The sequence below is a fragment of the Culex pipiens genome, chromosome 2 (assembly GCF_016801865.2).
Source record: "Culex pipiens pallens isolate TS chromosome 2, TS_CPP_V2, whole genome shotgun sequence".
Taxonomy (NCBI): Eukaryota; Metazoa; Arthropoda; class Insecta; order Diptera; family Culicidae; genus Culex; species Culex pipiens.
Genome location: NC_068938.1, coordinates 220889826 through 220913543, shown reverse-complemented (window position 1 = coordinate 220913543; position 23718 = coordinate 220889826). Strand labels below are relative to the sequence as shown.

At 32.3% G+C, this 23718-nt stretch overlaps 1 protein-coding gene across 8 annotated transcripts in view; it reads right to left on the bottom strand.

The window, feature by feature from the left end:
• Window positions 1–13972, bottom strand: part of LOC120427875 (teneurin-m) — a 236291-nt gene extending 222319 nt beyond the window's left edge. For 3 of the 8 annotated variants that reach the window (XM_052708706.1, XM_052708709.1, XM_052708710.1), the window contains exons 1-2: window positions 12934–13971; window positions 614–1316 (exon numbers count right to left, since the gene is read on the bottom strand). In XM_052708706.1, the coding sequence (XP_052564666.1) occupies window positions 614–695 (82 nt within the window). In that variant the 5' untranslated portion in view covers window positions 696–1316; window positions 12934–13971. Of the gene's footprint in view, window positions 1–613; window positions 1317–12933 lie in introns of all 8 variants that reach the window. The other 5 variants (XM_052708708.1, XM_052708714.1, XM_052708707.1 and 2 more) reach the window with 3 other exon arrangements.
• Between the last annotated feature and the right edge of the window lie 9746 nt (window positions 13973–23718).

The window sequence follows — 23718 nt, the reverse complement described above, 5'->3', positions numbered from 1 at the left end:
GAAGCTGAATATAGCTGAAGATTGTGAACAAAGAAAAAAAAAACAAACAAAAAATCGTAATTTTTTAGCGAATCAATTAGTGTTTTAATGTCGTTCCTTAATAATATTAGACAGTTTCAAAAATGCAGATACGATCATAGCATTAAACCTTGATTAAATTAACAATTTCCACGAGAACCATAATTATAAATTCGTCACCATTTCCCATGACAATTTGCAGAAAATTTGCTCATCCTTTCTTGTCAAAAAAAAAAAGAAGAATCGACCTTGACTCGAGCCATTGTCTGCGTCAAAAACTTCAACCCACCCAAAATAAGGTACGTGCACTATTCACAGACCTGTTTCACGCGCGTCAAATTAAGCAATAAGCCCTGGTCTGCCCACTCTCTGGAGTCCAACTCTTTGACCAACCACGGTGTGTGACTAGTGTGACTAATGGTAAATGACGGTTTCGCAAAAAGGAAAGAAAAGAAACCTAAAAGGGAAGGTCGAAATAACATCCACCACCAATAAAGAAAAAAAAAAGATATGCAGAAAACCCTAAAAATAACACTCTAAAGGGAGAAAGGGTAGGGAGGACAGAAAGAAAAAAATGAAAGTAATAAATAATAACCTCTTGTGTTATTTTTCACGGCTCCACGAAGTATTCCATTATCTCGGCACTCCATGGTTGCGTTAAATTCGTACGAGTTCATCTTCTGCGGCGCGCCTGGCCACACGTCGCCGATGGTCCACTTCTTCCAGAGGGCCGCTTCAATTACTGCATCTTCTTTACGGGCGATTTTCACTTTTCCTCTTCACTTTTTTGCACTTGATCAAATTTCCTCCTGCAGTTCTTGTACTCTGCAAGGTGCCAAAAAATAACACACTTTTTTCTGTTGGTTATTTTGCGAGAATTTATTCGGCTTTTTCGCGGTGTTTTAAAACAAATTATACCGAACGATAGTAACACACGATAAATTACGACATTCCGCGGTGCTTTTTTCTCTCGGTGCATTCGCGCGAATCGCGCGAAATCCAGATTATGTTACAAAAAAACACAGAGAAACAAACAGAAAAAACTTAAATCGGAAACAAAACTCACCAACGCGCACAACAGCACAAAAAAAAACTTATCAAATTTTCATAAATTTACATATTATTTTCATATTTGTCACTGATAGCGCGGAGCGACGCGGCGCGGCGACGCGATTCGGGCATTTGCATTAACGCTCCCCTGTCGGGAAAATCGCGGTGAAAATTCCGGTGCAGTTTTTCGCTCAGCAGGCTCTGCGTGGTTGACTGGTGGTGTTGGGGCGCGATTTGCCGGTGGGCTACTTTGATGGGGGAAAAAACGAACGGAACCAACACAAAAAAATACGGTGAAGCGGCGAGCAGGAAGTGTGTGCGCATGGAAAAAAAAAAGAAAGAAAAACATAAACACAAATTAATAAACGAATAAATAATCAACTTAATGGTGCGCTTTACAGGCTAATCGATTGACTTGTTGGGGGTTTTTATTCATTTTGGGCTGGGCGGCGAGAGAGAGAGAGAGAGGGGTTGCTGTTTGTTTTTGGAATCCATTATTTAGAGAAATGAGGCTGTTAAAAAATAAATTGCTTCAGTAAAATTATGTTTTATCTAACGAAATTTGATTAAATTAAGTAATGGGATCAAGACTTGATAAAAAGCCGACGGAATAATTAAATCTAATAAAAAAAAATATTGCGAAAAATTTCAAGATAAACGTAACCAAACAACTGTTCTTTAAGATCATGTGCATTTTTTAAATATCTAAGAGAAAAATAAATTACATCGAATCAATACGTTTTTTGAACTATATTTGACTGGATTTCAAGTAAAATAAATAAATACTCGTGCTAAATATTCCTGGAAACATCGATTCTTGGAAATAATTAAATTAGTTTTTCAGGTAACAAAGAATTTTTTTTTTCAAGATTAGTGTTTTGATATTTGTGAAATTGAACCAAAGTCTCCTTCAGAATTTTTTTATGTCATCTCAAAATTATAAATAATTAGACTGAAACAGATTGAAACTTCAATGAGGTTTAGAAAACATCTAAGAGACTATTTCTATGAGAAAAACAACAGTTGTACAGTAAAGACAAATATAAATCAGGATAATATATTTTTTGGAAATAAAAAAAAAATTGCCGCTCTTTGTGCTTTTCTAATCTAAAAAAGTATTTTTTGCAATTCCGTCGTGAAACTACTTACTTTTCTTGTCATTCTTGAACGACGAAATAGCCTACTTTTCTGTACCAAAAATCACAGAATCGAATAGCAACACTTTTCAAAATAAATGCTGAAAAGTTCTACTTTTCAGCACTGAAATGGGTGCTGAAAAATTGAACTTTTCAGCACTTGTTTCGAAAAGTAACACTTTTCAACATTTTTTTTATTTAAACGATATATTGACAATATACATGAAAATTTGACTAAAAATTTCACTCAATGGGTATTTTTCGGAATTGCAAAAAATGTTGTATGGAACTCGTTGCAAAACTTGATTTTTTCAGCACTCGTCGTATTTATACAACTCGGTGAACCTCGTTGGATAAATGTACAACTCGTGCTGAAAAAATCCGCTTTTTGCAACTTGTTGCATAAACTACTATTTCAAGCTTTTTTTTTATTTTGAAGGTAAAGCATAAAAAAACTTATTTCTTGTTTTGTTTTGCGAAAAAAAAATATTTTTTAGGAAGATTGACGTGACTTTTATTTTTGCTTTGATTTTCTTTCCGTGTGAGTGATGACCGGTTTCACCATAAATTTTTTTGATTTGTCTAAAATGTTGAAAAAAAAAGATATTTGAAAATACTGGTAAATGATTTTTTCAATTAACACAAATAAGCTATTTATCTCCTGTATTTTGAAGAATACAATTTTAAGACAAAAAGTTTCAAAAAATGTTTTTTCATTCCTAATAAACTTTTTTTTCTGAAAATTTATAGGATTTTGAACTGAAAAATATTGTTAGCTCGAAAAAGATGAAATATGGTCCTGTTAATTTAAGAATTCAACGATAAAATACTGTTTCAAATCACACTTTTTGACAACCATTCTCGAAGAACTATTGAATGGCTGTTAAAAAATATGCACCTTCCTCAATTTTCTGAAAAAGTCACGTTTTTAACAAATGTTCAAAAATCGCTTGAAATCAATGTCCATGAAGCAAGATGCAATATCAATATTTGACCAAAATTTTATTGTTTTCCGTTCTCCCTGAAGTTTTTATGCATGTTTTCCAATTTTTTATTTTCTGAATGCTTTTTTTTAATTTTTTGTAGACATTTTTTTCCTGTAAAATTAAAACATGTAGCTAATAGGAAATTTGACCAAGAACATTATCTCAAAAATAAAATGCAATTTCAACACTCCAGAGCCGAGATGTTTGAATTTAGTGAGAAAAAAGGGCATTTTTTCAACACTTCTCAAAATTTACAGGCATTGCAAATTTTGAGAAATTTCTAGAAGAGATTTCAAAAGCGACTGCTTTCAGATTTTTTCCATAAAAAATTTACAACCATCGGAAAAGTTGCTTCAAAACTCCTCAGTTTTCTTTGTTTATTAAATAACCCCTAAAGTTAGTTAGCTCTCGCAAAATTACAAAAAAAAACATTTTCTGATATTCTCTTAACATCAGAATGTGAAAATCATTCACCATGAAGAATTTCGTAATTAAAATATCAAGGAGGAACAAAACTTTAAAAATTACCTTATGCGATAGCGATTAAAATCACAGTGAATTACCAGAAATAACATTCAAAACAGGCATAGCTCCAAATATTTAATATTATCTTCGATGAACTTTGGAAAATAAATTCTATTATATAGAATTGGCATTCTTAAAAAATATTGAGCATGTGTGGAAAAAACATGGATCGTGATTTTTTTTTTATATTGTCCACTTTTATCTTCCAGAAAAAAATGCTACGATTGCTTGAATTATTGATTTTTTTATATTTTTAAATCCAAGATGGCGGCCAAAATGGCGGTGATGAAATATTGAAAAAATGCTTTTTTGTAATTTAAACTATTCAAATTTGACCAAAATTGGGTCGCAGAACTCGATTTTGATGTTTCAAGCAAAGAAAATAATAAAATATTAAAACAATTTTTGAAAGATAACACAGATATTTTTAAAATATGACTTTCAACTAACGAAAATTTGAAATTTCTATTACCTTTCTCACGGAGAAAATTCAGTTCAAAAAATCGTGAATAACCGTTCATGAAAGTCAAAGCTACGAACAAAGTGTTCAAACTTTCAATTCTTTTTTGGAAATCGTATTTTTCCGATTTAAATATTTTTTAAGCTTGAAATTTATGAGTTTAATATCTTCATTTCTATCATTCATCTAAATAATTCACATAAAATCATTTTTTTATGGTAAGATTTATCATAATTTACCGTTTCTATTCAGGATACGAAAACAATCGCAAATCCGCCTCGCAAGATAATATTTCATCATAATCAAAATTTGATTCATGTTAAATCTCCAAACGCCCAAGAAAGGGACCAACCAACAGTTCGATTTGAAAAATTCATCACGCACAAACCATTGTCAAGCGAAAACTTGCGACAATCTTCAATCTTTCTTCCCTCTGTCTCCATCTGGTAGACCCCCGGAGCCGGTCCCAAGTAGACCCCGAACGCAACCCAAACATGTTTATTTCAACTTTGAAACACACCAACAACTTCGTTTCCCGGAATTCTGTCTGCGACTGCCTGGTTTGACCCGGGGTTTGTTTCTCCAAACCATCATGTCCTCATCCATCTTCTAGGACAGAGAGAGAACGAGGTTGAAAACGTGCGTAGTTTAAGGCGACTCACTTCGAAAAATGCGTCCCTCGAGGCGCGTCGGAGCGCCGGAATTCAGGTAGGAACGCTTTCGTCGTCCTAAATCTTATCAATTTTTACGAACGTTTCCTTTTTGTGGGATTTTCTTTTCATTTTGTTTTTTTGTTGTGTCCCGTGACGGACATTTATCTGGCCTTGCGGCCAGAAGCTTAAATTGTTCTAGTAGGTTTGAGGGAAAATCGATAGATTAATAAAAATTACGTCCAACCTTGGTGAGTCACCCCACCTCCAAGACTTTGATAAGAAATTAGCTCGGAAATGTAATCCTGAAGAATGCCCCGGGGTTGGGGACATTGACCGCAGAAGGCTTTGACATTCCTCTCAGGTGACCAAAGCAACGTCCCCTTAACGGGGGACCAGCCGCCTACTACGATCTCCGAGACGTTTACGCACACAGCACAAACACACACCGAGAAAAAAGGGACTCTCTAATCCTTATCGATTTTCAATCTATTTTGGGGAGAAATGCTTTGCGGTTTTTCCCGGCTGATTTTTCTCTCGAAAAAAAAGGGAAAAAACGGATTCACTGCGGTTCAGGGTTAATTATCGACTCTTTTTTGGTCTGCCAAAAAAGAGCCAAAAATCCTGGCTCCTTCATCCCAAAATAAGAAACAACTTTGGGGGTAAATAATAAATAAGAATCCTCCAAAAGTCGTTGTGTTCTTAGCGCTAAAAATAGCCTCGTTAAAGCAAAACTTCGGAACGTCAAAAAAGGCCGAACGGAACCAAAAATAAGAAGAAAGGGGCACCAACAACAAAAAAAAAAGTAATCGCGTGAGAATCCTTTTTCCACAAATCTTCGCCTGCCTGGACGTGCCGTGTCCTTTTTGGCAGGCCAAACGTCGTCCTCAAAAGTCGTTTCAATGTGTGCGAGCGAGCGAGAGCAGGGCGAAAATCGAGAGCGAATCGCTCGTGCAAATTCGGCTCGGCTCTCGCAAAGGACGAAACCGCGCGTTGCGTCACCGAGCTGCCGTATCTCACGGCTAGATGTCGCCACCGGTTCGTGCAATCGCGCGACTTGTGTTCCGTTCTGTCATTCGCGCGACCTGGCCCAGTTTTTCGGCGGCGAGGTTTATTTATCGATTTATTGTTTTGCCTTTTGCCGCGCGAGTGAGTGTTTCGGTTTCGGGACCGTTCCCGTTGCCGCCGAGGAGTGACTGCACTTTTTAATAGAGAGATACTCTTCTTCTTCTTCGTGGGGTTCTTCTTGGTGGTGGCGAGAGTTGCCAGATAAACGAGAGATCAAGTGGTGCACTTGCACGAAAAGGGAGGGATGGGGACGCAAAATTATTGCATTGTGCGGTTCTCCGGTTCTCGGTGTGTCCTTTTTTGGATGCTCCCGATTTGGGGGTTTTGGCGACGGTCGCAACTTGGCAGCAACCTTCAGGCGAACCTTCAGCGGGGGGCTCCAGAGGGGAGCGACAGAAGTTGGGAGCTGGGAATATGTTTATTTATGTGCGGATTGTGGGGCGGAATAGAGAATTGGACGCGGGCATTATTTGCGGCGAACCGGGTTGAAATTTATTCAAAGCTCTTCTTTTTTAATCAGCATAAAATGGATTTTGGGAATCGCGGAAAATATAACAAGTTTTGTGCAAGTGGGGGATGGGATTGTCGTGCATTGTAGATAACTTTAAGGAGATTTTTTTTTAAGAGTAATGTTAAAGTATTAAATTGTTTACCTGTCAATCTATCAAACTTAAAATGTCCATCTGTCAACTACCAGTCAACCTATAAATCTGCTGGCATGTTTTAATCATTCAACTCGTCAAACTTTCCATTTTTATTTGCTTATTTGTCATGTTTGTTCATGTCGTTCGTACACGGATAGAAATCCTGTAGGCAAATCCAGTATCTCTATGTTGTCGAATTAACCCCTTTTTTTTGCTTTATTTATATTGAGTGAACACTCACCATTGCTTTACTCTTTATTTTTATACAAAATTTTTAAAATCTCTTTTTCTTGTAAATTTTTTATTTGAGTTGCTACTGTTAAAAGTGAGATTTTTTTTTGCCAAAAGTCGGGTAAAAAACTTGAAATTTGATACTTTTATTTTTAAAGGTTCAAAATTTTAAAGTATAAATTTAAATCTCTACGATGTTAATTTTCAAAAATCAATGTGTAATTAATTAAATTACATAGTAAAAATGTAAAAAATTAAAATAAGTCACACATTTTTGCCACATAATTTATCATCCATTCTTTGTCATAAATATTTAATATATTTCTCAAACATAAATTTTTGTAAAAGTACATGAACAAATATTCAAACTTTTAACTCCCCATTTGTTTGACTTCTTTTAACAATGCCATATAAATAATCCGTACTGCATTTCGTTGAAAGTGTTTATGCTTTCATATTTAAAAAAATCTACATGGGCCACACAGTAAAAATTGTGTAAATCTGGAAAGCATTAACACTAGAAAGTTAATAAAACCTCATTAATATTATTAAATATTACCTCAATTTAGACGGAAAAAGTAACATTACATCGGAAATGTGGAAAATTTACACATTTAAAGCGGTAAAATTACACGTTTTACTTAAATTCAAGGATGTTCTCATTCCAAGATGTGGGACTGTTGAGAATATTTTTAAAAGTTCTTGCCACCTTTTTCGCTTCACAATCGGCTCGAAAAATCAGGGAGAAAATAATATTTTTTCAAAAACATCAAAATTTTAACGTTATTTCAAGTGCAATCAGCTGAAAACAATTTAAATTTTTTTTTTTATAAAATGCATTCCCGTGCATTTGCAATAATTTTTAGCATGTTTCGGTTTAGCATGTTTCGGTTTATTCAGAAATCTGTTGAATTTTTGTGAATTTTCAGCGCACAGTATCGTAAGATTTTTTTTTGTTTAAATTTTTGTTTTCCTGAAATCTTTGTTATTTTAAAAACAACTACTGGGTGAACTAAAGTAAATTGCATTTTACTGCGTTTAGGCCATTTCAAATATTTTTCAAAGTTTTTTTGCAACGGTCTTTCTGTGCAAAGTAGAGGGACAAAATTTCGTATAAAATACATTTGTCTATTTGTCTTTTTGTTAAAAATAAACAAAAGCAACTTTAAAGCCCACAATCTACAAATTTAATTAACTGTAAATTTCCAGTATTAAAAATCATAATTATTTTCTAAAATCAAGCATTTCAATAATTTTTAAATTATATCGACAGTTTTTTTTAAAGAGATGAGATTCTATATGTTCAAAGGACCTTTGCAAACTAAACTCTAGATTTGTTCTCGAATGTGTGGAATAAAAAAATCTCTAAGAAAAAGTAATGCTGCATTTGTGATCTGGTATTGTGAATTTGAGAAAAAGTTATTTTTTTTTAAATCTGTCAATCACTTTGCACCTATTACCAAACCGTTTATTAAGCTCATTACCACACTGCCAACAGTTCAATAAGTTATCAAACAAAGGTTCGGTAAATAAACCGATTAATCGTCGTCCCCTTCGATCCCAATCCTGTCAGTCAGATCCTGTCACAAATAAAAGGGGTTAACTGACCCTATTGATTCGGGCGGAAAACCTTCACTGCACCCCGGTGCAAATAAATTACACTGTTTGCTTTGTTGTCCCTTTTCGTCCTGTCGTGGCCATGTTCCTTCTCGTCTCCTGTGCAACTATTTGCATTATTTTTGTGATCTTCCTGAACTCTCGGTCAGTTTGTCGACTTTCCGCACAAAAGCACGATGTTTCCATCCAATATTGATGATGATGTCAATGTTTATTTATCTTTCTCGTTAATACTTTTCAACACACTCCATTGTCCCTTTTAGGAGTTTCCCCTCTCTCTTTTTTTCCTCTTGTCGCCGCCGACTTTGATTGGAACGACTTGGACCGTTTTTCACCACCGACCACGTGTGGTGTGTGTGTCCTGCTATCGCAGCAATGATTGGCACGTAGTCCGGAACTCGTTTAAAGTCTTCTCCCGGGGTACAAATACGGGAAAAATAGAGAGCGAGTGCGAGTCGGAACCGAAAAGTTTTGTCCAACAACTGCTGCCAGGATATCTCGCAGACTGCCATCATCATCAAACTTTTGCTGCCATGTTTTTCCCCAGCCCGCTTTTCCACTTTCCTTCCAGAACCTGCCCCGGGGATCTCCCGGGTTCAGCGCTGGAAGAAAATTTACTCCCGGGTTTTCCCTCCTTCCTCGTCTCGGAAGCTTCCTGAGGCTAACCACATATTTCTTTGGGTGCCTTCCTTGTAGCGTGCTGCAGCCACCCAAGAAAAACTTCAACTCTTTAGGAAAGAATTTTCTTGTTTTTAACTTTCTCTTCTCGTCGACGACCACGTCGATTTTCCAGCGGTAAGAAGGAAAAAAAAAAGCCCGGAAACTTTCCTGCTGATGTTGGGGCGAGTTTGGCGAAATAGTTTCGAATTTTTCCAGTTTCTCTCCCATTTTATTTACAGCAGCCCGTACTTTTCCGCTGACGACGGGCTTTTGCCAATTTGCTTGTGAATCGCTTCTCGCACAAAACTTCCCATTTGCCGATTTCAGAAAAATCCCCGGCTTTTAAAAGAAGGGGAGGAAGTCAACCGATGGGAAAATGAGATTTTCCAGCTGCTGGTCAGCTCATCTTTACTGGAGGCACTGTGAAAAGTGACTTTTCGGGGAAGGCGAAAAATTCAATCTCGAACAACTGCTTTGTGAATAATTAATTTGGGACAATTAGGAGAAGCGCGACCCGCGCTGCCGCGGGTCAAATGTTTGTCTTAATCTTTTGTTGTGTGTCCAATTGCTTTTTGTGACCGAAAATTGACAAAAGGTCGTGCAACTGCATATCCCTGCAGCAAGGCAAAAAAAAAACAAAATTAATCGCGACGTCATCCAGCGAAAGAAAAACAGTCCTAAAGGTAAATATCCTTCGCAGGGACGATGACTTTTGGACGAATGAATATTTGAACGGCAGTAGGCCTTTGTTGTGCCCGCGAAATTACGAACTAATTGCTTTCCTTTTTTGATGAGTGGACAAAGCAAGCTTTTTGTCTTTTTTTTTTTGGGAACAATAAGCGGTGTTTGCTGTCCCTGGAGGGTCAATAATCTCAGTAGGCATTGATGGAAGTTGGTTTGAAAGGACAAAATTTAATATTGAACTAGGATTTTAATTTTGACTGTTAAAAAATCACTAGATTTTTGTATTTTTTTTTCAAAAAAAATAATTTCAATGTTAATACAATGACCCTGTATACTCAAATTCCATTTTTCGAAATAATGACTTCCAAATATTGGCATTCCCTGCCGAAAGGTATTGAAAATCGTTAGAAACTGTTAAAAAAAAATCTCGTTCCACCATCGAACATTTTTTTTAAAGCAATAAAAAAATCAAACTTATGACACTTTTGGTAGGAATCGCTAACATTTTTTTTTTAATATACTTCAATTCAAAAATCAAGCATAAAATGTTGCAACTCGGTTCTTCCTGAAAAAGGGGGCGGCAAGTAAAACAAATATTTATATTGATTTTCAAATCAAATCTAAAGAACACTTTGAACATGATTGCAAACCATATTATAATTAAAAGTATTTGAAAATATTCAAGAAATCTTTTAAAAATTCGATTTATATCAGGTTTCCCAATTTTGTAAGTTTTTTGAACTTTTCTTACATTTGATTATGCCTTATTTAACATTTCCAATTGCTCAGAAACGAACTATGATGCAAAACACAGCTGGAATGAACTCAAAAACTCTGTAATGTACGTAAAGCTAACTTATTGTGTTTTGATTATTCGCAATTCGCAATTCGCAATTTTCAGTGTAAGAACGGGCCTTGACCGATCTTATGCACCAGGTTCCCGACGAACACGCACTGCCCTTACACCTACATCTCACCCTTGCTCTGAGTCAGTACGAGCAGCACGCTAGAACACGCTTTGAGTGTTCGTGCCAGGCATGCACACCTTCTTTTCCGGTTACGCATTTTAACTCGGCCGGGGGTGGTACATTACGTAGGGTTTGATGTAAGTATAAGCGCCTAACCATTTATAGTGTGCCTATCAACTTTCATTAAAGCAAAAACTGTTTTATTTTTAGTTTGAATTCTAAAACTAGTTGTTATTTTACTGTGTATTGTTTTCTCCTGAAATCTTTCCTAGTGTTGAGTCGTGTTTATCTGTTGCTATTTCTTTTGTCGCGGTGTTTTGTTACAATGTTTTGGACCTAAGCATGTTATTCAAAAGTTTACCAAAAGTACAATAGTAATATTTGTGTTAATCCTTTAATCATTCCATAAATTGAGTAAAGGCTCGAACCTCACTTGCTTAAGAAAAAGGTGAAGTTTCAAAACAATGGACAGTGAAGGAAATATACTATGTAAAGAATCAATAGTAAAAGAAAGATAGTAATTTATGAAGTAGATAAAAAAAAAAAAAAATTAACAATAGTTAACAGATAAAGGTAACAAACAAGCTTAGCGTGTATTGAGGGCAATTTACAGGGAAGATGAGAAATTATTCAAATAGATAAATAAAGAAAAGGCACATGATAAACAAAATTGACATCGCTGCCAAATTAAGGGAAAACAGACAGTTTGTTACAGCAGCATCAATTGGTAAAATAGAGTGGAAAAGCGTTGAGAAATAAGAGAATCAAATAAGTAAAATCGAAATCAAATGAAGGATAGTAAACTGAAGCCGATTTAGAAAATCAGTGAAACAAAATAAACAGAAGATAGCTGTTAGCTGAAATGGAAAGAAGAGAAACCCCGTTCTGCGATGCTCAGGTACATCCACAGCAGTTGACTCAACATACTGCGAATCGAAACAATACCGTCTACAATCACAAATTACTTCCCTTTCCCACATTGTCGCGCCCCTTTCTTTTAGCCGTCTCGACTCTGACCCGCGGTGGTCAAAGGTTTACGAGTCGTTTCCACAGGCCACCAGCTAGGTCATCATGAAAACCAAGCCAACGTGGAGGTAAGAAAATAGGACACTCGCAAGGAACCAGAGCTCTACTGTTCTGATCAAGATAATTCGGATGATCTAACAGAACTACGGATGTAGTTAGTTACGCTCCTTCCAGGATGTTCCTTACGTGGACGTCAACCGAAGAGCACGCAACAAGGTCAGTGCCATTGCATGCTCTTAGGTATCAATCCTTGGCCTGCATTGTGTTTTGATTATTCACCAATAAAACTGAATTGAATTGAATATCAGGTTTCCTTTTTGGGTCAAGTTTATTAAATCTGCAACAAAAAAAATAATTTGAAAAATCAACGTTGAGTTATCAAGTTGTTTTTTTGCAATTGCTTCATTGTAAAAAAAATTAAAAGTGCAATTTTGCTGATTATTTCAACATAGTTAAAAAAGCCCTCAGCTCAGGCCGGCAAATCAAATAAAATCCATAGATAAAAACAATGAATCAATTTCAATAACTTTTTAATTCATTTTATAATAAAACATTTTTTTGTCCAAATTTTTAATTTTTAGATAAAGGTTTTCAGCAAAAAAATGGTTCAATTTCATTTGAAAAAAATTGTCAACAATTTTTTAAGTCTGTAGAAAAATCGTCGATGTTCTCATCAATTTCAGAAAACATATTTTCCAATTACATAAAAATAACACAACAATCATATTTGTCTTTGAAGACGAAACTTTTGAAAAATATTTTTTAAGGACAGGTCATTGCAAATATTTCACTAGTTTTTTTTTAGCAAATTACACATTTTTTGCTTAAAGAATGTTTCCGAGCCGTTTTCACAAGAATCTCACATTAAATTTATCAGCTTGGCCTGAGCGGAATTTCTACTCCACAAATACGAATTTCCAGAATTTCGTTGAAACTATAACTGGTTCACAAAATGTTCACCAACAAACAACAGAACCGGATTTCTCCAATCCTTTCATAGAACTGCTGTGTCTCTATCAACATTCGTAGACCCCATAAACTTAGCAAAAATCCTTCGGTTTGACTTAGAAAATACTCGGAAGCAGATCCAAGTGATCCTTGCCTTCCCGGTGTCGTACCGGTGAAGCCTCTCAATTTCTAGTGAATTTCCGCCCAACTTTTTCTACTCTTAAATTACCAACTTTTAATGAGAAAATCAAGCAACACTCACTTTCTGATTACGCTTGCACATTAATCCTCGCTAGAAGAAGCACACTTTCTCTCAGAACGTCGCGACCTCATCGATGCTGCATCCTTCGACGATTCTCAGTGCGTGTGTCTCAGTGTCCTCTGCCTTCAAGTTTTCTTTCCCTGCCAGACCGACAAGCCCGTTTTGCTGTCTTCACGTTGATAACAACACTTCACTCTTCCTCACACTTGCTTTCTTTTTTCGCCTTGCGAATTCTCTTCACGAAACCACAAGTTTTCCACCACTGGACTGCCTCCTCTTATCGTCGACACAACCCCATCACTGCTCGTTCGAGGCTAATCACCTCACACGGCTTGCTGCAGTCGCCGCCAGTTGACATTAAATAATCATAGCACACTTGGACTCATCTCGTGAATCTGCACTGCCCTTCCTTCGTCCTCTTCCTTGCTCGCGCGAACCCGAACGAAGGAGGCCCTCAAATTTTTATTGATTTTCGCCGCACACTCGGTTTCTGGTTGTTTTTTTGCTTGCTTGCTTCGTATTTCTCACGGCCCACTACGGTCGACCTCTCCGGTTCTTGTGAATGAAAACCTCGCCTGCAGGTTGATTTCCGGATGCAGTTACGGAAGCGCGGAGGAAAGGAGCAAAAACTAGAACACACATAAACAATGCTCACACCCACGCGAATCGGTGTGTGGAGAACAATGAAACAGGATAGTTGTTTGGTGTAACACACACACTCACACGCACGATATTGGCACACGCGAACGCGACGAAGGTGATAAAGAACGAACCGAAACGAGAACGGAAAAAATCACAAATCAAAATCCGATCACGGCCTACTGCGCGATATTCACAGACACACAAACTCCTTCCAGCACTGGCTGTGATGAGTCCTTCCTGGGAAAATGTGTTCCTGTCAGAATTCCTGCCCGACACACAGACGGACGCGACGACCGTCCTTTTCAAGAACAACCCGGGTTCAGGACGCGCGGTTCCAGCAGCCGAAAGTCTTTTTGCCTTCCGCACTCGGGAAGCGTACGATGCAAACTAAATAAAGCACGAAGCAAGTGAAAATAAACAGCGAACCTTTGAAATCAAACATCCAGCACTCTCTTTCGCCCGAGAATCCGAGAGAGAGCGAGCGAGCGAACATAATCGCTTGTTCTATGCTCGCAGGCAGCAGGCGCTGCCTGCCCGCTCTCTCGCTACAGCTGGTTGCCCTATCGGGCGAACTCTCACTCGCGCGCGCTCTCTGTTGTTGTTGATTCTCTCTTTCGCCGCGCCCCTCTCAAAAGCATGTTCGTTCGTGTCTTTCGCCTGCTGCGATCGGGTCGCGCTCGGGCGCCGCAGCTGAACGGTGAAAATTCTCTCACGCGCGCTGGGAAATCAATTTTCTAATAAAACACACGTTCGATTGAGATTTTGCCCTTCTGTGCTGGAAGAGTTTAAAGTGAAAATTGTTTGACCTGTTAGGAGCGAGTTTTCACAAAGAATCGAGCGAAGCTTCGACATTTGCTCCTGTCAAAATCACTGCAAAACTGTCAAAATCCCGCAAATTGTGTCAAATTTTATCCCACTTTTCCCAATTCCCAAGTTGCCTTTGGTTCGTCCTTTCCCTTCAGCACTTTACGACCTCTCCCCATCCCTCCCTCGAACCGGGCGAAAATTCCTTCAAGCGAGCGATTCATTTCCATGAAAATCTCTCGTGCGACACACTATCGTCGTCGCCTGCACGCACACAGGCCCCGTCCGACAACACAGCAGCACCAGAGCAGATTGTGAAAAATCCCTCCTAATCGTGTCTGAACGTGTTCCCCGACCTCTCCGGTTGTGCTGTTGTGTGTCCTCCGGATGCTTGCTTGACTTTTCCGACTTTTTCCCTCTACACACCAACACTCGTTCGCGTCAGTCGCCTACTTGTATTGGTGAGCCTGCCAGTGTCCTCGCGGACATCCAAGTAGACTATGCGGAGAGAGAGAGCGTCAGGTAGAAAAGCGAAAATCCTCAAGTGTTAACTGCACAAATCTCTCGGGTTCTCCTCCTCGGCGAGAAGAGGACTCTTTTCGTCCTGAGTCCTCTGCCTGCTAGGATTGAAAGGAAGACCGAGTCAAAAGGTAAACCTCGCGAGCTCGAGTCGAAGTAGGCTGTGAGGGAAATTTGGAAATGAAGAAGACGAAGAAAAGTGTCAGTGGAGGCCGCCCGGAGGTGTTTCGCAGACGGCGAGCACACGAGACCTGCTGGTTCTTGTGAATGAGGGTTGAGGAGGAAAAATTGGGGGGAAAGAATTTTCTTGGGGTGACGTGACGAGGCGCTCGTTTGGAGCGGTATTCATGGGCTATTGCACATCAAGCGAACGTTATTTTGGATTGGTTTATAAGGAAGGGTGGAAAGGAAAATTTAAAGATAAGATTTGGAGAGAAATAACAATTTTTTTGGTTTTTCTAAAATTTTGGGCTATTAAAATGGGAGTCACTTTAATTTATTATTTAGGCTGCAGCAAATATTTTTCAAAGTTTTTATATACAAAAGTACGAAAAATCAGGAGCAAAACTTTATTTTTTATCAAAGAACTTCAAAATTATTTTTTTTAATGCGATCAGTTGATTCTTTTTAAAATGCATCCCCCTTTGTCTTTATTAGTTTTTAACATGTTTGAATTAACTTAAACATATGTTTTTTTTATGTTTTAGTTGATTTTCAATGGATCAAGGCAACAAGTTTTTGACAACAAATATTTTTTTCAATTTTTAGAAAACTAATGATAGTTGGATTGCAATCAATGTATTGCTGTATAATAAATTTTACAATTTTTTTATTGCAGTGTTGCAATTCTGGCTTGTAATTTCATTTTAATATATTTTTAAATATTTTATTGAATTTTGACAATTTTGACAATTTTGACAATTTTGACAATTTTGACAATTTTGACAATTTTGACAATTTTGACAATTTTGACAATTTTGACAATTTGGACAATTTGGACAATTTTGACAATTTTGACAATTTTGACAATTTTGACAATTTTGACAATTTCGACAATTTTGACAATTTTGACAATTTTGACAATTTTGACAATTTTGACAATTTTGACAATTTTGACAATTTTGACAATTTTGACAATTTTGACAATTTTGACAATTTTGACAATTTTGACAATTTTGACAATTTTGACAATTTTGACAATTTTGACAATTTTGACAATTTTGACAATTTTGACAATTTTGACAATTTTGACAATTTTGACAATTTTGACAATTTTGACAATTTTGACAATTTTGACAATTTTGACAATTTTGACAAATTTGACAATTTTGACAATTTTGACAATTTTGACAATTTTGACAATTTTGACAATTTTGACAATTTTGACAATTTTGATAATTTTGACAATTTTGACAATTTTGACAATTTTGACAATTTTGACAATTTTGACAATTTTGACAATTTTGACAATTTTGACAATTTTGACAATTTTAACAATTTTGACAATTTTAACAATTGTGACAATTGTGACAATTTTGACAATTTTGACAATTTTGATAATTTTGACAATTTTGTCAATTTTGTCAATTTTGTCAATTTTGTCAATTTTGACAATTTTGACAATTTTGACAATTTTGACAATTTTGACAATTTTGACAATTTTGACAATTTTGACAATTTTGACAATTTTGACAATTTTGACAAATTTGACAATTTTGACAATTTTGACAATTTTGACAATTTTGACAATTTTGACAATTTTGACAATTTTGACAATTTTGATAATTTTGACAATTTTGACAATTTTGACAATTTTGACAATTTTGACAATTTTGACAATTTTGACAATTTTGACAATTTTGACAATTTTGACAATTTTAACAATTTTGACAATTTTAACAATTGTGACAATTGTGACAATTTTGACAATTTTGACAATTTTGATAATTTTGACAATTTTGTCAATTTTGTCAATTTTGTCAATTTTGTCAATTTTGACAATTTTGACAATTTTGACAATTTTGACAATTTTGACAATTTTGATAATTTTGATAATTTTGTCAATTTTGACAATTTTAACAATTTTGACAATTTTGACAATTTTGACAATTTTGACAATTTTGACAATTTTGACAATTTTAACAATTTTGACAATTTTGACAATTTTGACAATTTTGTCAATTTTGACAATTTTGACAATTTTGACAATTTTGACAATTTTGACAATTTTGACAATTTTGACAATTTTGACAATTTTGACAATTTTGACAATTTTGACAATTTTGACAATTTTGACAATTTTGACAATTTTGACAATTTTGACAATTTTGACAATTTTGACAATTTTGACAATTTTGACAATTGTGACAATTTTGACAATTTTGACAATTTTGACAATTTTGACAATTTTGACAATTTTGACAATTTTGACAATTTTGACAATTTTGACAATTTTGACAATTTTGACAATTTTGACAATTTTGACAATTTTGACAATTTTGACAATTTTGACAATTTTGACAATTTTGACAATTTTGACAATTTTGACAATTTTGACAATTTTGACAATTTTGACAATTTTGACAATTTTGACAATTTTGACAATTTTGACAATTTTGACAATTTTGACAATTTTGACAATTTTGACAATTTTGACAATTTTGCCAATTTTGCCAATTTTAACAATTTTAACAATTTTGACAATTTTGACAATTTTGACAATTTTGACAATTTTGACAATTTTGACAATTTTGACAATTTTGACAATTTTGACAATTTTGACAATTTTGACAATTTTGACAATTTTGACAATTTTGACAATTTTGACAATTTTGACAATTTTGACAATTTTGACAATTTTGACAATTTTGACAATTTTGACAATTTTGACAATTTTGACAATTTTGACAATTTTGACAATTTTGACAATTTTGACAATTTTGACAATTTTGACAATTTTGACAATTTTGACAATTTTGACAATTTTGACAATTTTGACAATTTTGACAATTTTGACAATTTTGACAATTTTGACAATTTTGACAATTTTGACAATTTTGACAATTTGGACAATTTGGACAATTTTGACAATTTTGACAATTTTGACAATTTTGACAATTTTGACAATTTTGACAATTTTGACAATTTTGACAATTTTGACAATTTTGACAATTTTGACAATTTTGACAATTTTGACAATTTTGACAATTTTGACAATTTTGACAATTTTGACAATTTTGACAATTTTGACAATTTTGACAATTTTGACAATTTTGACAATTTTGACAATTTTGACAATTTTGACAATTTTGACAATTTTGACAATTTTGACAATTTTGACAATTTTAACAATTTTGACAATTTTGACAATTTTGACAATTTTGACAATTTTGATAATTTTGATAATTTTGTCAATTTTGACAATTTTGATAATTTTTCAATTTGGACAATTTGGACAATTTTGACAATTTTGACAATTTTGACAATTTTGACAATTTTGACAATTTTGACAATTTTGACAATTTTGACAATTTTGACAATTTTGACAATTTTGACAATTTTGACAATTTTGACAATTTTGACAATTTTGACAATTTTGACAATTTTGACAATTTTGACAATTTTGACAATTTTGACAATTTTGACAATTTTGACAATTTTGACAATTTTGACAATTTTGACAATTTTGACAATTTTGACAATTTTGACAATTTTGACAATTTTGACAATTTTGACAATTTTGACAATTTTGACAATTTTGACAATTTTGACAATTTTGACAATTTTGACAATTTTGACAATTTTAACAATTTTGACAATTTTAACAATTGTGACAATTTTGACAATTTTGACAATTTTGATAATTTTGACAATTTTGTCAATTTTGTCAATTTTGTCAATTTTGACAATTTTGACAATTTTGACAATTTTGACAATTTTGACAATTTTGATAATTTTGATAATTTTGTCAATTTTGACAATTTTGACAATTTTGACAATTTTGACAATTTTGACAATTTTGACAATTTTGACAATTTTGACAATTTTGACAATTTTGACAATTTTGACAATTTTGACAATTTTGACAATTTTGACAATTTTGACAATTTTGACAAATTTGACAATTTTGACAATTTTGACAATTTTGACAATTTTGACAATTTTGACAATTTTGACAATTTTGACAATTTTGATAATTTTGACAATTTTGACAATTTTGACAATTTTGACAATTTTGACAATTTTGACAATTTTGACAATTTTGACAATTTTGACAATTTTGACAATTTTAACAATTTTGACAATTTTAACAATTGTGACAATTTTGACAATTTTGACAATTTTGATAATTTTGACAATTTTGACAATTTTGACAATTTTGACAATTTTGACAATTTTGACAATTTTGACAATTTTGACAATTTTGACAATTTTGACAATTTTGACAATTTTGACAATTTTGACAATTTTGACAATTTTGACAATTTTGACAATTTTGACAATTTTGACAATTTTGACAATTTTGACAATTTTGACAATTTTGACAATTTTGACAATTTTGACAATTTTGACAATTTTGACAATTTTGACAATTTTGACAATTTTGACAATTTTGACAATTTTGACAATTTTGACAATTTTGACAAATTTGACAATTTTGACAATTTTGACAATTTTGACAATTTTGACAATTTTGACAATTTTGACAATTTTGACAATTTTGATAATTTTGACAATTTTGACAATTTTGACAATTTTGACAATTTTGACAATTTTGACAATTTTGACAATTTTGACAATTTTGACAATTTGGACAATTTGGACAATTTTGACAATTTTGACAATTTTGACAATTTTGACAATTTTGACAATTTCGACAATTTTGACAATTTTGACAATTTTGACAATTTTGACAATTTTGACAATTTTGACAATTTTGACAATTTTGACAATTTTGACAATTTTGACAATTTTGACAATTTTGACAATTTTGACAATTTTGACAATTTTGACAATTTTGACAATTTTGACAATTTTGACAATTTTGACAATTTTGACAATTTTGACAATTTTGACAATTTTGACAATTTTGACAATTTTGATAATTTTGACAATTTTGACAATTTTGACAATTTTGACAATTTTGACAATTTTGACAATTTTGACAATTTTGACAATTTTGACAATTTTGACAATTTTGACAATTTTGACAATTTTGACAAATTTGACAATTTTGACAATTTTGACAATTTTGACAATTTTGACAATTTTGACAATTTCGACAATTTTGACAATTTTGACAATTTTGACAATTTTGACAATTTTGACAATTTTGACAATTTTGACAATTTTGACAATTTTGACAATTTTGACAATTTTGACAATTTTGACAATTTTGACAATTTTGACAATTTTGACAATTTTGACAATTTTGACAATTTTGACAATTTTGACAATTTTGACAATTTTGACAATTTTGACAATTTTGACAATTTTGACAATTTTGACAATTTCGACAATTTTGACAATTTTGACAATTTTGACAATTTTGACAATTTTGACAATTTTGACAATTTTGACAATTTTGACAATTTTGACAATTTTGACAATTTTGACAATTTTGACAATTTTGACAATTTTGACAATTTTGACAATTTTGACAATTTTGACAATTTTGACAATTTTGACAATTTTGACAAATTTGACAATTTTGACAATTTTGACAATTTTGACAATTTTGACAATTTTGACAATTTTGACAATTTTGACAATTTTGACAATTTTGATAATTTTGACAATTTTGACAATTTTGACAATTTTGACAATTTTGACAATTTTGACAATTTTGACAATTTTGACAATTTTGACAATTTTGACAATTTTGACAATTTTGACAATTTTGACAATTTGGACAATTTGGACAATTTTGACAATTTTGACAATTTTGACAATTTTGACAATTTTGACAATTTTGACAATTTTGACAATTTCGACAATTTTGACAATTTTGACAATTTTGACAATTTTGACAATTTTGACAATTTTGACAATTTTGACAATTTTGACAATTTTGACAATTTTGACAATTTTGACAATTTTGACAATTTTGACAATTTTGACAATTTTGACAATTTTGACAATTTTGACAATTTTGACAATTTTGACAATTTTGACAATTTTGACAATTTTGACAATTTTGACAATTTTGACAATTTTGACAATTTTGACAATTTTGACAATTTTGACAAATTTGACAATTTTGACAATTTTGACAATTTTGACAATTTTGACAATTTTGACAATTTTGACAATTTTGACAATTTTGACAATTTTGATAATTTTGACAATTTTGACAATTTTGACAATTTTGACAATTTTGACAATTTTGACAATTTTGACAATTTTGACAATTTTGACAATTTTGACAATTTTGACAATTTTAACAATTTTGACAATTTTAACAATTGTGACAATTGTGACAATTTTGACAATTTTGACAATTTTGATAATTTTGACAATTTTGTCAATTTTGTCAATTTTGTCAATTTTGTCAATTTTGACAATTTTGACAATTTTGACAATTTTGACAATTTTGACAATTTTGATAATTTTGATAATTTTGTCAATTTTGACAATTTTAACAATTTTGACAATTTTGACAATTTTGACAATTTTGACAATTTTGACAATTTTGACAATTTTAACAATTTTGACAATTTTGACAATTTTGACAATTTTGACAATTTTGACAATTTTGACAATTTTGACAATTTTGACAATTTTGACAATTTTGACAATTTTGACAATTTTGACAATTTTGACAATTTTGACAATTTTGACAATTTTGACAATTTTGACAATTTTGACAATTTTGACAATTTTGACAATTTTGACAATTTTGACAATTTTGACAATTTTGACAATTTTGACAATTTTGACAATTTTGACAATTTTGACAATTTTGACAATTGTGACAATTTTGACAATTTTGACAATTTTGACAATTTTGACAATTTTGACAATTTTGACAATTTTGACAATTTTGACAATTTTGACAATTTTGACAATTTTGACAATTTTGACAATTTTGACAATTTTGACAATTTTGACAATTTTGACAATTTTGACAATTTTGACAATTTTGACAATTTTGACAATTTTGACAATTTTGACAATTTTGACAATTTTGACAATTTTGACAATTTTGACAATTTTGACAATTTTGACAATTTTGACAATTTTGCCAATTTTAACAATTTTAACAATTTTGACAATTTTGACAATTTTGACAATTTTGACAATTTTGACAATTTTGACAATTTTGACAATTTTGACAATTTTGACAATTTTGACAATTTTGACAATTTTGACAATTTTGACAATTTTGACAATTTTGACAATTTTGACAATTTTGACAATTTTGACAATTTTGACAATTTTGACAATTTTGACAATTTTGACAATTTTGACAATTTTGACAATTTTGACAATTTTGACAATTTTGACAATTTTGACAATTTTGACAATTTTGACAATTTTGACAATTTTGACAATTTTGACAATTTTGACAATTTTGACAATTTTGACAATTTTGACAATTTTGACAATTTTGACAATTTTGACAATTTTGACAATTTTGACAATTTTGACAATTTTGACAATTTTGACAATTTTGACAATTTTGACAATTTTGACAATTTTGACAATTTTGACAATTTTGACAATTTTGACAATTTTGACAATTTTGACAATTTTGACAATTTTGACAATTTTGACAATTTTGACAATTTTGACAATTTTGACAATTTTGACAATTTTGACAATTTTGACAATTTTGACAATTTTGACAATTTTGACAATTTTGACAATTTTGACAATTTTGACAATTTTGATAATTTTGACAATTTTGACAATTTTGACAATTTTGACAATTTTGACAATTTTGACAATTTTGACAATTTTGACAATTTTGACAATTTTGACAATTTTGACAATTTTGACAATTTTAACAATTTTGACAATTTTGACAATTTTGACAATTTTGACAATTTTGATAATTTTGATAATTTTGTCAATTTTGACAATTTTGATAATTTTTCAATTTGGACAATTTGGACAATTTTGACAATTTTGACAATTTTGACAATTTTGACAATTTTGACAATTTTGACAATTTTGACAATTTTGACAATTTTGACAATTTTGACAATTTTGACAATTTTGACAATTTTGACAATTTTGACAATTTTGACAATTTTGACAATTTTGACAATTTTGACAATTTTGACAATTTTGACAATTTTGACAATTTTGACAATTTTGACAATTTTGACAATTTTGACAATTTTGACAATTTTGACAATTTTGACAATTTTGACAATTTTGACAATTTTGACAATTTTGACAATTTTGACAATTTTGACAATTTTGACAATTTTGACAATTTTGACAATTTTGACAATTTTGACAATTTTAACAATTTTGACAATTTTAACAATTGTGACAATTTTGACAATTTTGACAATTTTGATAATTTTGACAATTTTGTCAATTTTGTCAATTTTGTCAATTTTGACAATTTTGACAATTTTGACAATTTTGACAATTTTGACAATTTTGATAATTTTGATAATTTTGTCAATTTTGACAATTTTGACAATTTTGACAATTTTGACAATTTTGACAATTTTGACAATTTTGACAATTTTGACAATTTTGACAATTTTGACAATTTTGACAATTTTGACAATTTTGACAATTTTGACAATTTTGACAAATTTGACAATTTTGACAATTTTGACAATTTTGACAATTTTGACA